At 41.9% G+C, this 16942-nt stretch overlaps 1 protein-coding gene across 1 annotated transcript in view; it reads right to left on the bottom strand.

Annotated features, from left to right (window-relative positions):
- The window catches only part of TBC1D8 (TBC1 domain family, member 8 (with GRAM domain)), a 66504-nt gene that overhangs the window by 34759 nt on the left and 14803 nt on the right, over positions 1–16942 (bottom strand). Inside the window, exon 2 of the mRNA XM_010001434.1 lies at positions 2681–2791. Coding sequence (XP_009999736.1) covers positions 2681–2791 — 111 coding nt within the window. The remainder of the gene's footprint in view (positions 1–2680; positions 2792–16942) is intronic.

Raw genomic sequence — 16942 nt, 5'->3', positions numbered from 1 at the left:
CTTGTTGAGTCCCTTCTTTATTTATAATTTCCACTTAATGGCTTAAGGTTGTCCTGTGATTTGAGCCAAGCATTGCCCCTCTCTTCCTTATTCCCTTTCCTGAGTGAATGCTCTGTACAGCATTTTTTTCCACCTTTTACCTGCCTTCTTTATCTGCCTATGCCAGGTGTATATGTAGTCTAACCACAGCCTCCCTTCCTCATAATCTCTTCTTTAAACCAAATTCTCACCAAATCTTTTTGCTCACCCTCTCCCAAAAGCTACTTCACTGAACTGTGACTTGGGTTTCTGTTTTGCCCACATGTCTTCTGAAAGGAGAGTCCTATGTGGCTCTACACTAGGGTTGAGGTCAGGCTTTTTTTTTTCCCCCCCTGTACTGGTGTAACATGATTAAACATCTGGATTAAAATATCTCTACCAGAACAGCCATTCTGGGCAAGGATCAGACTTCCAAGTAGCCTTCAGAGATTTGCAAAAGTCTTTAACTCAGCTATGACCCTCACACATATATTATAATTTAAGCCTAAGGCTCCTGGAACTGCCAAAACACAATTTAAAAATGTCATTTTAATTGACTGCCTAATGATATGATGACTATCCTTAATGAAGTCACACCAGGAGACAGGAGTGAGCTCCTGAAGCTGGTCCTTGTCCTTGCCATACAGCAGGACCCTTAATTTGACTTGCTGCTTCTTTCAAATCCAGTAACAAAACTCTAATGCCATGTTTGCACTAAGCACCTCTTTGAAACAGGGCAGAGCTGGGCGAGCAATGACAGCTCCTTCTGTGCAGGGAGAGTCCTCCAGCTTTCTAAGAAAAAGATCGTATGATGCTGTCCCTCTGACTCCTACTGCCAGTGCCAGCTCTCACCTGGACACTCACGTCATGGTTTCACAGCATAGATATTACTCAGAAACAACTTCTGCTACTATGGCTCTTAATTTCTGCGCAGCTCTGGCAACCATCTATACCCTACCCACACGGCATACAAAACAGAGCCCTCTGCTTCCCAGTCTGTTAGTATAAATCTCATTTTCTCAGGGCTCAGCATCCATTCAAAAGAGCCAAAGAGAATGCTAGAAAACATTAATCAAACAAGTTTATATCAGCAAAATCCTTAACCATTTCAACCAGGCAATTTTTTTATTTGTAGCTCTTTAATATATTAAAAAAAAACCAACAAACCAAGCAAAACTGAAAAATAGTGGGAATGAGCATGACTAGGGCAAGGATCTGCCCCACAAAGGGATATTACTTATACTCAAATGTTGCTCACAACAGCAAAACTGAGCTTGCTTTTCCTGTGAAAGTTACCTGACTTCATGAGAGGACTGTAACAGCATGAAGCTCTTAAATTTCTCCATGAGATGGTATTATTTAAGTATAAAAAGGAAGGGAATAGGGATATACAGCACAAAGCAAACTCAAAAAACCCTAGCCACAACAAAAACAACACAAATAGACTTCATGCAAGTTTCTTCACACACATCTGGCACAGGGAAAAATTCCCAGTACTAGTTAGAAATGTGCAGACAGGTCTCTCCTGAATCAAGGAAGCAATGCTGAATCAACCTGTAGAGAGGAAGGGAGTAAAATGTCCCTTCCATTTAGAGGATGGTATGTCAAACACCATCAAAAACATGTCAACACTAACTATTTAATGGCTTGATCCATGTAAGAACAGAAAGAACAGAATAGAATAAGAAAGGACCTACAACAATCATCTAGTCTAATAACCTGACCACTCCAGGGCTCACCAAAATTTAAAGCATATTATTAAGGGCATTGCCAAATGCTTCTTCAACACTGACAGGTTGGGGCATCAACGACCCACATAGGAAGCCTGTTCCAGTGTTTACCACCTTCTTAGCAAAAAAAAACATTTCCTAATGTCAAGTCTGAACCTCCTCTGAGGCAGCTTTGAAACAACTGAAAAGGAAAACCTGCTATAAGTTTCAATGCTAGGATTTTATATGCAGGAGAAAAGGGATGAGAGCAGCCCTGCTGACTGTCCAAGCAGGAACAGGATGAACGGAGCAAGTGCATTCAGATGGTCTTTAGTGTGCTATGGCCAGGTTGCTTCAATCCACATCAATGTCACTTTTTCAAATAACAGATTGAATTCAGAGGTTGCAGAAACACTGTAAAAAAGATCAGTGCACAAGACACCAGGCAATTACATATTCTGCTCTGACAACTCTACCTCCTAAACCATGCAGCAGCTACCAAATATTCCAGTTGTATTTCATTATAACCTAGTATGGTAAGGCATTTCCTAGTGAGTAAGTGGAAGACTAGACTGCTGAAAGCCTAGACTAAGAAACTTCTTGCTGTAAGGAACTCCTACTACTGTAGGGACAGATATGTATGTGAACATTTCTCTTTGCAAGAGACAGAAAATCAACACAAAACATCCTCAGCTAAACAAGCTTTCAATATAAATGTAATGCTCTGAGTAGCACTTTTTCACAATTCCTGCTTGGGATTTTAACCAGAGGTTAATTTGGTTGTTAAACAAGCTATAGGCAAAAACTTTCCACGCACACACTACTAGCTGGGGTTACCTTGAGCTTCCTGGACATGCAGACACTGACCATGCTCAGAATCGGTTCAGGGATTTTTGTAGGTGACTCACCAATAGCTATGGCCCAGTAAACTTCTGATCCGTTCAATAACTCACCACATGCAATGGCAGAATAAACCTGTGAGCCTGGAACTTGGAGTAATATTCGAAACGGAGCGACACGTGCATTAGAGTCTAATACGGCATCCAGGGCACCAACCAAGCGACCTGCAAAGAAGAAGGAGGAAAAAGGGAGTTAGCACCAGCTTTCACTTCTGTAGCCTCTAAGTCTTTTCATATCTAAAGCTGTAAAATTAAAGCACAGAATGTAACAATGTTCTTCCACTGTTTTATGCTGCGATGTGCAGATGCTTGAAATGCGAACAGCAGATCAGGTTAGAAGATGAGAAGCACATGGAGTTCTTTGAGTTTCCGGTTTAGCCTCATATATGTGTATATAATCACAGAACAGAAATTGAAAGACCTGAGGGCACCTTGGGAAGTCACTGTTCACCCCGCTCTGAAGCTGGATAAGTACACCTGTGCCATAAGTGGTGTTTGTCTAACCTGTTTTTCAAAACCTCCCACAACCAAGACGCAACAGCTTCCCCAGCTCACCTCTTCCACTCTTCTCATTCAGTATTCTTACAGAAAAAACAACAAACAAACAGACAAGCCAACCGCTACAATCTTAAAACTTTCTTGCTGGAAATTAATCCTGTTCCCCAGAACACAGAGTAACTGGCCACAAGCATTTTTTATGTTAATGCTTGACATACTGAAAATTACCATCATAGTTGCCCACCTTCTAATAATTTCTCTTTTTCTAAAAAAAAAAAAAAAACAACACACAAAAAACCCACCAAAACCCAGTCACCTTAGTCATATTTTTCAAACAGCTCATTGTTCTTGAGCTTTAGCTGGAATCGCCCCAGCTATGCTTTAAGTGTCACACTCCAAACTGGGTATGATGCTCACTACCAGGAAAGTCTCAGCTGTAAGAGGAGAAGAAAATAATCTCCTGTATCTTCCATACACACTAAAGGATCTGAGAAAGCTCATAGCAGTATCCCACTGTAAATCAGCACTTGACATAAATACAGGAAAACTCATCTTGGACAGCTGGAGCAACTGCTGTCCCCAGAAACTCTTTCCAGTCTGGAGGCCAGCTGGAGCTGCTGGCCTTTCCCATTACCTCCCCACAGCAGGCAGTCCCAGGTTAAGCATGAAAAAGTTATCCAAGTGCCTATGGAAAGGGATGGCAGACAGCAAGGAACAGTTTTACCGTGCTTGCTTAAGCCACTGGAACATCTAAGAGGAAGTTTTCTGCGATACTACATTTTCCTTTTGCACATTTAATTTTTTCAGCCTGTTGTATTTTTGTTCCTTCAACATTAAGCCAACAAAAAAGGAACTACTCTCAGCCTCCAAAAGTTTTGCCAGTCCTCAGCACCACATGTAGTTTTTACAACTGCATCACCTAAGTCATTAATGGAAACAATATGGGACCTACAAAGTCCTCATTTGAAATGCCTTCTCACTTGGACAACAAACCACAGGTAATTAATCTGAGCACAGCACAACAAATCAGCAGCATAACCACTTTCTGGTCTGGGAGGTGTAAGAACATCACATGGAACACAAACAAAAACCTTCCAAGAGAGAAGAAAATCACATCAAGTACTTCCTCCTTGCATTCACACACACCATTGAGGATGCTTTCAAAGCTAAACAGAAGTTGGAGAGAATATGTTTTAAAACTGTACAGCCAGGTATTATTCAGCACCAGTTTGCTTCTCAGCTAAATACATATCCAGATATTACACCCATCTATATAAAATGGACACCCAAATTTGGAGACCAATAATATGTATAATGCCACAAAATGCTAACTGCTCTCCTGTTACTGTAAAACACACAAAAAAACCCCACACAAAAATTAATTCAAGTATAAGCAGCAGCAAATTATCTGCACTCACAGAAAACAGAGCACCAATGCCAGCATGCAATCTTCAAAACAGCTGAGTTAAAGCCTGGAAGAGAGCATCAAATGATGCAGACAACACAACTAGGGCTTAACTTTCAAATTTCAAAAGACTTGAGACATTAGAAGAAAGAGAAGAAGAAATTTAGGAAGTGCAGTGCATGTTCTCCCCTGATGATAGAGCTAGGGGAAAGATTTCCGTTTCATTGCACTTAAGTCAAAGAAAAAAGTCAAATTAAAAGGAAGCACTACCAAAATCCCAAGACAACTTAATGAACATCTGATTTCTGAAAATATTTTTTTTTCAGATATTATGGAGGGGGGGAAGAAAAAAAAAACCCACAAACAAATTCGGTTTTACTTCTTAGCCTGTGCAAAATTGATTTCTTTTTCTGTTCCTTAATAACTCACCAGAAAAAGCAATTCCTCTTCTCACTCCTTACTTCTGCTTACAATTTCCATTTTGCTTACCAACTATTAAAAAGAAAAAGTTTCCTCCTTCAACTGTGCAAAGAAAAAAAAATCATCTCCTTGGTTTCCTTCTCAAATTACCTTGTAATTTCCTGTTTTGTGATTGTTTTTCTTTACTTTATTTGGGACAACACTTTTGAGAGTACCTTAAAATCCAGAGTGCCTCCTTCCCTTTAACAAGTGACTAACAACTTCTCATTTGCTTTCTGACTTCCCAAGAGGCAGAAGCATTTCAAGAAAGCAGTTAACCGTACAGTAACTGCACTAAGGAAGGCTGCAGATGTAGGTTTGCAAAGCCTTCTGCCAAAGACCACTGATTCTTCAAAGGGCACAATTTCTTCATGCAGAAAGAGCACTTCCAGGCTAAAATTCATACTGAAGTTCCAGGTGTAATGTCCACTTCTGACAAATATGGAAGAGAGGAAAGAAGAAGTGGGAAGGGAGGGAACATTTATTTTATTTTTTTTTCAGATGAAGTCTATAAAATTAATCTGGAAAACTCACCACAAATCCCACACCTTACTTGGCAGTTTTAATTTCACTGCAACATCTACTTTTGTCCATATTTTATTGCTTCAATACTGGAAACTGGAATATCTCAAAGCAAAACAAAGAGTGTTGTACTTCTAAATGCAAGTTGATTTTTATAAAATGTACATGTATACGATGGATACAATACCACAAATAAACCCAAAAATTAAATAAATTAAATCATTAAATAATTAAATAAAAATTAGCAAGGAGTAATTTTGAATTCTGCAACAGGTAGACAGTGTCTCCCTTTTACAGAGGTCAGTCTTTAAGCTATTGGGATACAAATCAGACATCACACACAATGAACTTGTTGAGCATTTCTTCACAAAAAAACATGAACAAACAACACAAATCAAGGACATTTTATATTGATCAGATTCTCAAATTAACTACCATATGTGCACCACTCCATCTTCGAATAAGTAGGTCCTTATACATCCCCAGAAAGATAAAGTATCCCATTACAAGTTATCCTGTGGCATGCTCAGAACTAATCTAGAAAAAGGAACATGTTTACAGTAAGTTAATCTAACACAAATTTCTACTAAACACATCGTATCTTCTAAACTAAAAAATGCAGGCTTCTTTTCCAGAATGGTGTTAATTATCCATGTGGTATTTTTAAAATTCTTTTAAACTTCTGAGACAATGGAGAGTGGATGATTAAAGCTGAACTCAAACTAAAATGTGGAACTGAAAAAACCTATTCTTTCCATCTTTTAGAACAATACTCAAGAGACAGTCAAAGGCACTAACCATTATGCCTAGCTCACCAGCAAATGAATTAAGGCACCCTCTGCATAGGTCAAGATTATTTCTGCTTACCTCCATCATATTTTAAAGGCTTTAAAGGGATATTTTTCTGTACTGCTCAAATGCCTTCCCATAGATGGGGTGGTCACTTCAGCAGCTAAGGCATGCTCCAAGGCAGAGGGACTTGGAATGATAACTTAAGAGGCTGGGATCAAGAAATTAATAAAATCCTAAAAAATAATAAAAAGCAAAAGGCCAGAGCTACTACAGCTTTTCTTTTTTTTTATAAAATTTTTAAAAAGGGCAGACTTAAATATAAAGTTATGACAATAAAGCCTGCAGTACCACAATACTGAGCAAAGTTAACCTTACAGTTTTACTTTGTTTCCAAATAAGACATCTGATCCTCAGAGTGAGAATATTTTGCTTAACACACTCATAAATTCATTACAAAGCTGGAAGTGAAGGTCGACGTAGTTCAAAAAAGAAATAAAGTGGTATCTGCAGTTAGTGGGTAAGAAATTTGAGCACTTTTAAAAGCCAGAGTGCAGCAGGCTCGATGAGAGGCACAAGGAATTGTGCCTCTTCCCATCCATATGCCACAGCCCTGAAACTCCCAAAGCAAGTGCTTACACCCACTCTCCCAATACCAAAAGGATCACACAGAAGACAGAGTCCAGCCTGCATGCTCAGCATCCTGGGGAGCACCTTTAGCCACTGCTCAAGCAAAGTGACTTCTGCAGAAATCGGAAGCAGAGAGAAAACTGCCTTTCCACTTCTCCCTGGTCTACTCATAAAAAAAGACTTGAGGTGTCCATCATACCCAAGACCAGCACAGCTGGACAACAACGTGTGCTTTAAAAGGCACTTTGCTGGGTAAAAAAACTAGCTGGATGGCCAGGTCCAAGGAGTTGTGTTCAATGAAGTTAAATCCAGATGGTGGCCAGTTACAAGTGGTGTTCCCCAGGGCTCAGCGCTGGAGTTGCTCCTGTTCAACATCTTTATTGATGATATGGATGATGGGAGCAAGTGCACCCTCAGTGAGCTGGCAGACAACACTAAGTTGGGTGGGAGTGTCGATCTGCTTGAGGGTGGGGAGGCTCTGCAGAGACAGGCTTGATCGATGGGCTGAGGCCAATTGCATTAGGTTCAGTAAGGCCAAATGTAGGGTCCTGCACTTCAGCCACAACAACCCCCAGCAGAACTCAGGCTTGGGGAGGAGTGGCTGGAGCAGAGACGGACCTGGGGGTGTTGACTGACAGCCAGCTGAACATGAGCCAGCAGTGTGCCCAGGTGGCCAAGAAGTCCAACACCATCCTGGCCTGCATCAGGAATAGTGTGACCAGTAGGACCAGGGAGGTGATCCTGCCACCTCGCGTGTGGCACCAGAGTGTAGGAAGGACATTGAGGTGCTGCAGAGAGTGCAGAGAAGGGCAACTAGGCTGATTAGGGGTCTGGAGAACAAGTCTTCTGAGGAGAGGCTGAGGGAGCTGGGGCTGTTCAGCCTGGAGAAGAGGAGGCTGAGGGGAGACCTCATTGCTCTCTACAGCTACTCAAGAGGAGGGTGTAGTGAGGCAGGTGTTGGCCTCTTCTCCCACGTGACCAGCAATAGGCCAAGAGAATGTGAGGTCAAGTTGTGCCATGGGAGGTTCAGATTAGATATTAGGAAAAACTTCACAGGAAGAGTGGTGAGGCACTGGAACAGGCTGCCCAGGCAGGTGGTAGAGGCACCGTCCCTGGAGGTGTTAAAAAAAATGGGTAGACATGGCACTTTGGGAGATAGTTCAGCGGTCACAGGGGTGTAGGGCTGACAGCTGGACTTGATGATCTTCAAGGTCTTTTGCAACCTTAATGATTCTATGATTCTAAATTAAACCCTTCTGAGAAAACAGGCAGAGGACCACCTCAGAAGCTGGACCCAAACCAATATGACCAGATGCTCAGCTCCCCAAAAAGCTGAGCTTGCTCTCAGCCACAGACACCTGGCACTTCTGAAGGTCAGGAAAGTGGTGGCACCTCACAGTCCCTGGGGACTGCAGTGACTACTTAATAGCTTCTCTCCAGGGCCAGTGAGAAGAACACTTGGTGGCTACTCTTACCTGAATCATGCCAAAGCCCCATTTTAAATACTAACACCTTTTTTCTTTTCTTTTTTTCTTTTCTTTTTTTTCTTCTTTTTTTTTTTATTGGGGTAGGTTATTATAAAAATAACCTAAACAAAGCCATCTAATTGAGAGATTAATGATGAGAGCCACAGCCCAGCATCCTGCCAGGTTCCCACTCCTGTACAAAGCCACAAAGCATGCAGCATGCCTCTGAATTCATCCTCAGGAGCTCACTGCTGCTTTTCACAGCTGCTCGCTACTTCTGGTCCTCTACCAGAAAGCTGGGAGCTGAAAGAAAACCAAGCCCAGGCAGCAAATTTTTCTTCCTGACAAAAGCAAAAAAAAACCCCAACAAAAAAAAAACAAAAAACAAACAAAAAAAACCACAACAACACAAAACAAAACAAAACAAACCCTTCACCCTAAAGGAAAAAGCACTTCCTGGGAAGTAGAAGGAGCTCACAGTTGCTTCCCAGAGGATGCAGCTTCATAAGGAGAGTAAACAACTGCAAGAGGCACTCTAAGCTGTTCAGGTGCATGAATCGGAAAAAAGAGCAAACAATAAAAAATTACCATAAAAACAGAGTTGGGTTTTTTTTAGGACAGTGAAATTGAACCAACAGTTTCAATAAAGCAGAATTAATCTCTGACCTTTGAGGCAGAGAAGCACTCCATTCCCAGAATCCTAATTACGCTTCTTCACTTAGTGTCCTCCATCTTTCAATTATTTGCAAACAACTGGTCTCACAATAGCCACAGCAGGCAACAATTAGCGGCGCTAGAGGTGACCATACTGGCTGAATGAGCAACCCAGCAGCAGGCAACAGAAGAAGGAGGGACACATGGATGTCCCCATTCCCTGGCTCCCCACTGTCCTGTGCTTCAGCTGCAGCAGAAATCTGGTTTTCACACCAACCAGGATAACCTCAGCCTGACAAAAGGGCACTCCCAGGCAGTACCAAGGTGCAGGGATTTTTTGCATGGCTCTGCCAGGCATCTCAGACACTCTCCATAGGAGCAATGTCCTTGCTAAGAGAGAGATGGGGGAGTTATGAAGCTGGCTCCCACCTGGCCTCAACCACCCCACCACACAGGAGCCCTAACTGCTGACAACAATCGTGGTGCTGGTCCGAGGAGAGATCCAGAGCTGAGATGCACTGAGGACCACCATTGTCTTCATCCTCACTTCCTACAGCCCAGCCAGAGTGCCACTCATCCCACAGGCACCAGGCATTACAGGTTAGGGTGAAGGCTTTCAAGATGCACCAAGGTAGGATACAGCCCAGACAGGGAGCATGAAGCTACTGCTGGCCAGTGGTGTGCCCCAGCATAAATGTTTGGGGACATCCACAGGTCTTTCATACCATCTCGCTTTGATTTCTCTAAAATTTCAAAAATCAGATGTTTGATATGCTGCTACTTTCAGTCAGGCCTCCCTAAAATCCCCATTTTTGCTGGATAAGAGCAGTGTCAGTTATGAAAAGCTACTAATGACATCAGCCACTGCCCTGACTGAATTCTGCAAAATTGTATAAGCAGGTTTTTACACAATACAGGACCCACGAGAAAGAGCTTCTTATAGGATTTTCTTAGGGTGAAGGCTTTCAAGATGCACCAAGGTAGGATACAGCCCAGACAGGGAGCATGAAGCTACTGCTGGCCAGTGGTGTGCCCCAGCATAAATGTTTGGGGACATCCACAGGTCTTTCATACCATCTCGCTTTGATTTCTCTAAAATTTCAAAAATCAGATGTTTGATATGCTGCTACTTTCAGTCAGGCCTCCCTAAAATCCCCATTTTTGCTGGATAAGAGCAGTGTCAGTTATGAAAAGCTACTAATGACATCAGCCACTGCCCTGACTGAATTCTGCAAAATTGTATAAGCAGGTTTTTACACAATACAGGACCCACGAGAAAGAGCTTCAAGAAAAAAAAGAAGTTGCAGTACTTATTTGTGCAAGCATGTAAGAAAAAGGACAAAGGACGACTCTTCCAACGGCTGTAGGAAAGCCACGTTTCCTTTGTAATGATAAGGGCTCACCACACTTGAAGATAAGTACAACAACATTAGATTTCAGCAAAAAGACCTAATGCTCCAAGCATTCATTCACCCAGAGAAGTATCAACATTCAAACCCTCACATTACTTCAAACATTGCCTTTGCCAGATCAAACACTGCCACTAGGTATATTGGGGGGCGGGGGAAAGAGGGAAAAATCAAATAAATTGTTTAATCATTATTCCTCAGTTCCAGCACTCCAAGGAGACTGGACATGAGAAATGAGGAGAATTGGGGCATTTCAGTGCAGAAGTTGGTATCCTGTGGTCCCTGTGACTCCCATATCCCTGGGTGTGGTGCAAAGATCTCGCTCTAGGATTGGACCACTGCATGGGGAAGGTGAGACCACACCAAGGAAAGACCAGTGAGCTGAGCTGTGCACCCGCTCTCCCGGGATGGCAGAAACAGCCCCAGAGCCCTGGGGCACTGGTCATTTCTCCTCACCCCTGCTTCCCCTTTCCCCAGCCAGGCACACTGCCATGGCAGGGCTTTCACAGCTGCTTATCTCAGTCCTCTGCCACCGGTCTGGGGCAGGCCCAGCCTATTTTTATAGCCCTGAAGGCCACAAAGTCAAATGCTTCCATTCTCATGTTACAAGTGAAAATACCTGAAAGTGTTTTCCACCTGAAAAGGGACAAGACGGGGGACACATGAGCTGCTGCTGCAGTCCTGTAAATTACCTGGCCATAGGACAATACTTGAGACAATAAGACTCATTTTTTGGGGGTACTGTAGACATTGCTGAAGAGACCTATCTAGCATTACTTCAATTCTGCCACCACAGACATACTCAATTATTTTATAAGGAAGACATGTATTATTGATGAGGGTGGTGAAACACTGGCACAGGTTGCCCAGGTGTGGATGGGTCCATCCCTGAAGTCTTCAAGGCCACACTGGATTGGGCTTTGTGGTCTAGTGAAATACATCCCCGCCTGTGGCAAAGGGGTTGGACTAAATAATCCTTAGAAGAAAAAAAAGAAGTTGCAGTACTTATTTGTGCAAGCATGTAAGAAAAAGGACAAAGGACGACTCTTCCAACGGCTGTAGGAAAGCCACGTTTCCTTTGTAATGATAAGGGCTCACCACACTTGAAGATAAGTACAACAACATTAGATTTCAGCAAAAAGACCTAATGCTCCAAGCATTCATTCACCCAGAGAAGTATCAACATTCAAACCCTCACATTACTTCAAACATTGCCTTTGCCAGATCAAACACTGCCACTAGGTATATTGGGGGGCGGGGGAAAGAGGGAAAAATCAAATAAATTGTTTAATCATTATTCCTCAGTTCCAGCACTCCAAGGAGACTGGACATGAGAAATGAGGAGAATTGGGGCATTTCAGTGCAGAAGTTGGTATCCTGTGGTCCCTGTGACTCCCATATCCCTGGGTGTGGTGCAAAGATCTCGCTCTAGGATTGGACCACTGCATGGGGAAGGTGAGACCACACCAAGGAAAGACCAGTGAGCTGAGCTGTGCACCCGCTCTCCCGGGATGGCAGAAACAGCCCCAGAGCCCTGGGGCACTGGTCATTTCTCCTCACCCCTGCTTCCCCTTTCCCCAGCCAGGCACACTGCCATGGCAGGGCTTTCACAGCTGCTTATCTCAGTCCTCTGCCACCGGTCTGGGGCAGGCCCAGCCTATTTTTATAGCCCTGAAGGCCACAAAGTCAAATGCTTCCATTCTCATGTTACAAGTGAAAATACCTGAAAGTGTTTTCCACCTGAAAAGGGACAAGACGGGGGACACATGAGCTGCTGCTGCAGTCCTGTAAATTACCTGGCCATAGGACAATACTTGAGACAATAAGACTCATTTTTTGGGGGTACTGTAGACATTGCTGAAGAGACCTATCTAGCATTACTTCAATTCTGCCACCACAGACATACTCAATTATTTTATAAGGAAGACATGTATTATTGATGAGGGTGGTGAAACACTGGCACAGGTTGCCCAGGTGTGGATGGGTCCATCCCTGGAAGTCTTCAAGGCCACACTGGATTGGGCTTTGTGGTCTAGTGAAATACATCCCCGCCTGTGGCAAAGGGGTTGGACTAAATAATCCTTGAAGGTCCCTTCCAACCTACAACCTCACCTTTAAGTATTTAACACATTGCTTGCATTTCAACACAAGCATCTTTATTTTGCCTTACCCATCTCCGCAGTGCCTCGGGTGCAGGAAACCCACCTCAGGAAGGCAAGCAGAGGAAGCCAGAGCAGCAGGCACAGCTCAGGAGACTGGTGGGGTCAGGAATTGGGGATCAGGAATTGGGTGCCTAGCTGTGCAGGTTGGAGCCTGGCCCTCCTGCTCCTATCCTTCCTTCCAGCTGATGCTTCCTGGCCAAAAGCCACCCTCATGGAAAAGAGTTTAGATGAATGCATTCTCCTTAAAAAAATGTTACAGTAAAATAAGGAGAGAAAAAAAAAAGGGGAAGCAAACCTGCCGATCTGAATTCCAGCTGTGGGCAAGGCTAGATAACATTTTGACAAGAGTCCAGGCTTTCTATGTGTATTCCCCCTCCCGTTTGCAAGGTTTCAGAGAGGTCTCTTCCTTAAGAAAACAAACCCGTAAATACAGACAGTGAGCACTATCAATATCCTTTATAAACATAATTATTGTGATGCCTTCCTCTCATCTATCTGCTACATTAAAAAAAAAACTTTTTTTTTTTTTTTTTTAATTAGAGCTCAGATTGAGGTGTTATTTATCAGTAACTTGTTTACTTGTTTTAGTATTTTAGACATATTTTAAGATGAAAAGGCAAACTGTTTCGAAGACTGTATTGGGACAGGTCTTTTAACATGCTACACATTTTGCTTTTCACCCCTCCAAAGGGTAAAGAAGTTTAGAAGATACCCATTTGCACTCTCAACTAAAAATCCAAGTCTTGGCTCTATTTCTGACCCTCTTCTGCTACAGTGTAATGAACAGGGAGGGCAATCTAGATGGATTCTCCATCTCAACTTCTCTAGTCTCCTCACTGCTTTTCTCTGAAACAGACACTATTATAAAATTATTTACCCAGACCTTGGGAGATGCTCAGGGCTACTAAAGGGTGATATATTTACAATTATTACAGTACTGCTTGGATTGGAAAGAATGAAAGAAGCGCAAAAGATATTTTCTTTTTCAATATCCAGAAATGAGACACAGACATCACCAAAAGCCATTTTGCTCTGTGTATTAAAAATTAAAATCCAGGCAAAGGGAAAAGAGCTCTTATCATGTAATTAGTAGAATCTCCTTTCGCAACCAAGAGATGCTCTAGCAGATCAGTTCAAATGATATCACCTTGCACGAATTTTAATTAAAAGAAAACATAAAACCTTATGACAGGAGTTTACTTCAATTGCTGGCATATAGCTCAAGTAAGTCTATTTATCATGCCTGCCACATTTATTTTTATTAAAGTAGTAATAAGGTGCAGATTCATATGCAGACCGTGCTGCTTTTTGCCAGTGTATCATCTTATATTTAAAACTGTGAACCGTGAAGGTTTATATAAGCTGAAGGAGAAATTAATTTCTTTTTCAAATGTTCATCCTCTGAGAGTTGCAAATGATGTAAGACCACATGCAGCTTGGAAAGTGTCCTGAGCTGAAAATGGAGGATGGAATAATAATGACGGGAAGTTTAACTAAATTTAAAACATGGGTAAAACAGAACAAAACATTGTATTTTATTGATCTACTTCAAGCAAGAAGTAAAGCAGCACTGTATCTCAAAAAGTAAAGACAAAAAGCTGCTTGAAACAAGAGCTCATTTTAAAGTTTTACTTAGCGTTGTTGACAAAAGGGGAAAGTCTCAAGTATTTAGAAGAATCCTAAGAGGGTTTTTTATATACTAAGAGTGTACAATGTGAAGTACTGTGTAAACAGCAACTGCAAAGCTAGCTGCTTCAAAAGAATGAACACCTACTCTCAGTCCAACACTCATGACAAAATCATTCCCAGCACTTCCCAGAACAAGCAGTTTTGCTGTCAAAATGCACAAAACTAATCTAATCAAACAGGAAGGTGAATGAAGCTTTCAACATCTCCTAATAAAAATTAAAGTAGTGATTCACTTACAGGCTAAACTATCTTGCACTATTCTACCATAAGGGATTTGACAGTGTTTTTGACTACTGATGACATCTCAACCTTATTATATGTAACCACAGAATCAAAGATATCAGCAAGTACCAAATCCAGCCAATTTTGACCTGTTAATCATGGATATATGACAAGCTTTTCTGTAGGGATAGCTAAAGAGGCCTCCAATTAGGCAAAAAAACCTTGTTGGTTCTGGTTTGGAGAAACTGCTGAGCTAAGCATTTTTTTCATGCTATTAACTTAAAATTTAGTTTTAAAAACACTTCCTAGCTAAAAAATTATCATTCCATTTCTGTAAATTATTTCTAAAACATTACTAATTTCCTTCTTGTCTCTGATTCAACAGAGCTTTCAAGAAGAGATCCAGGTAAAGCAGCAAGTTAAACATCTATTTGAAAAGCATATGCAAAGAAAAAGAGAGAAACTGGAATGACACTGGGCAGGGAACAAAGGGTTAATCATAGCCTCCATCGTTTCTTGCACCGGCTGCTTGCAAGCCCAGTGTGCATTCTCAGTAACTGCCCAGGGATGCAAATTAAATAACAGTAGTAAATATAGTCTCTCTCTCACAAACATCTGCTTGGAGTCTGAGACACAGTACTCAAAGAAAAAAAAAGATGTAGATACACAAGAAAGGCGCTTTTGTGCGAGAGATCTTCCCCAGTTCAACCTTCAGGAATTAAATCCGCATAAAACACACCCTCCAGCTGCAATAACTTACTCTTCTGTAACGGATAAATTGCCTTGGTAATAAGAGAGAAGTATCCTCGAAGAAAAAAAAAGCTACACAAATACAAGAATAGGGCCATAAAACAGATGTCCTACCATTGGTTTAGTGCAAATACTATAGTGTAGCAACCAGCACAAGGGCAGCTCAGTCACTGCACCCTTCCACCTTGTTGAAAGCAAATGTCACGGGTGCCCTACTGCTCCATCTGCACCCTTTCCTTATGAAATCTAGCCTCCTGGAGTTTTTGTTCTACTGATCCCACATGGTTCCTAGACAGCTTGAGGATCCACAGCCTTATCAGAGAAGCTACAAGATTCCCTTTTACCATGGCACCTGCTACCATGTACAGGATTTTCACATCTTTGAAACATCTGCCTTTCCATCAAACTTAACTACAACTGGCGAGGGCTCAAGTCACTAAAGGAAAAACAGACATTAATATAGTTCTCACTTAAGCTTTGCTTCCCCCGGTAAAACAAACAAAATCTTCTAACTTAAGAGCTCTATAGGTTGGTAGACAAGACTTTGAAATATGGTAGTGCTTAACTACCCTTTGTATCTGTCAGTTTGGAATAGGCAGGTACTAATAAAGTGTCTTTATAGTCACATAAAGTAAGAATTGGTAGGTAAGCTTTGCACAGTTACCAGCAAAGCCCAACTGTTCCTCAGTACAGGTCTCCTCTTATTCCAAGCGAAAACAGTGAAAAAAAATTAAGCTATCCATCTCACTCCAGCTATGCTCACTGCTCTCCCACACTGGCTTTTTGGTCATAGGACTCTAATTTCTAAGCCCTTTAAAATACAAACATTTCCAAACAGTTTAAGAGACAGTCAGAATTTACAGCTCCTTTGGAAAAGGTCTGAGAGAGGAGTGGCTTTTCACTGTCAGCCAAGAGAGATTTGTGCAAGCCCATGCACTGTAGATTCAGCAAAATGATTCACCTGAAACTTAAGCAGAGAAAAGCAGTTTGTTTGGTTTAAGCCTGCAAATTTCTGCCGCAGAAAGTTCAGGCACGAGGAGTTAACATTTGTGGATCTGAACCTCATGATTGTCCTGGACCTAAATCAAGCAGCTGTAAACAGCTATTTTTAACTCTGAAAAGTAATCCACATCGTCCCCACAATCACAGAAGACTGGCCTGTGACTTCCACACAGGGAGCAGGGGAAAACGCAAGGGTAAAGGTTTGTTTAACTCACTGGTAAAACTTGCATTAACTTTACCAGAGCTAGCATTTCGTTAATAATACACGGGTTAACATGGGATCTACCAAGCCACAATTAAGTTTTGTGTTCTTTGTAACTGCACAGCTAGGACAAGTTCAGATTTAATAACATTAATGCAGAAAACAGTGTTATCAAATGGCAAGGTTCAACGGTTCAGAAGCAAAGGGTTTTAATAAAATAAACATCAAGCATGGTAATGCAGCCTCTTAAACTACCCAGAAAACACTGACTTTGAGAACAGATTGCCATCCCTGCAAATGCAAAAGCCACCATTAAAAACGCAACGGGCCTAAGAAAGCCTCATCTGCTTTCACTCAAGAACGACAACAGTTGAACTGCATTATTTCTCCGAAGTATTGTTTGTTTGAGTCCAGCCGCTGACTCCCTCGAAGCAGCAGCGCGGCCCGAACCCCCCCA

Source organism: Chaetura pelagica, unplaced genomic scaffold (genome assembly GCF_000747805.2).
Source record: "Chaetura pelagica isolate M959 unplaced genomic scaffold, ChaPel_1.0 scaffold377, whole genome shotgun sequence".
NCBI lineage: Eukaryota > Metazoa > Chordata > Aves > Apodiformes > Apodidae > Chaetura > Chaetura pelagica.
The sequence above is the reverse complement of the archived record's forward strand: the minus strand, read 5'-3'. Positions and strand labels throughout refer to the sequence as shown.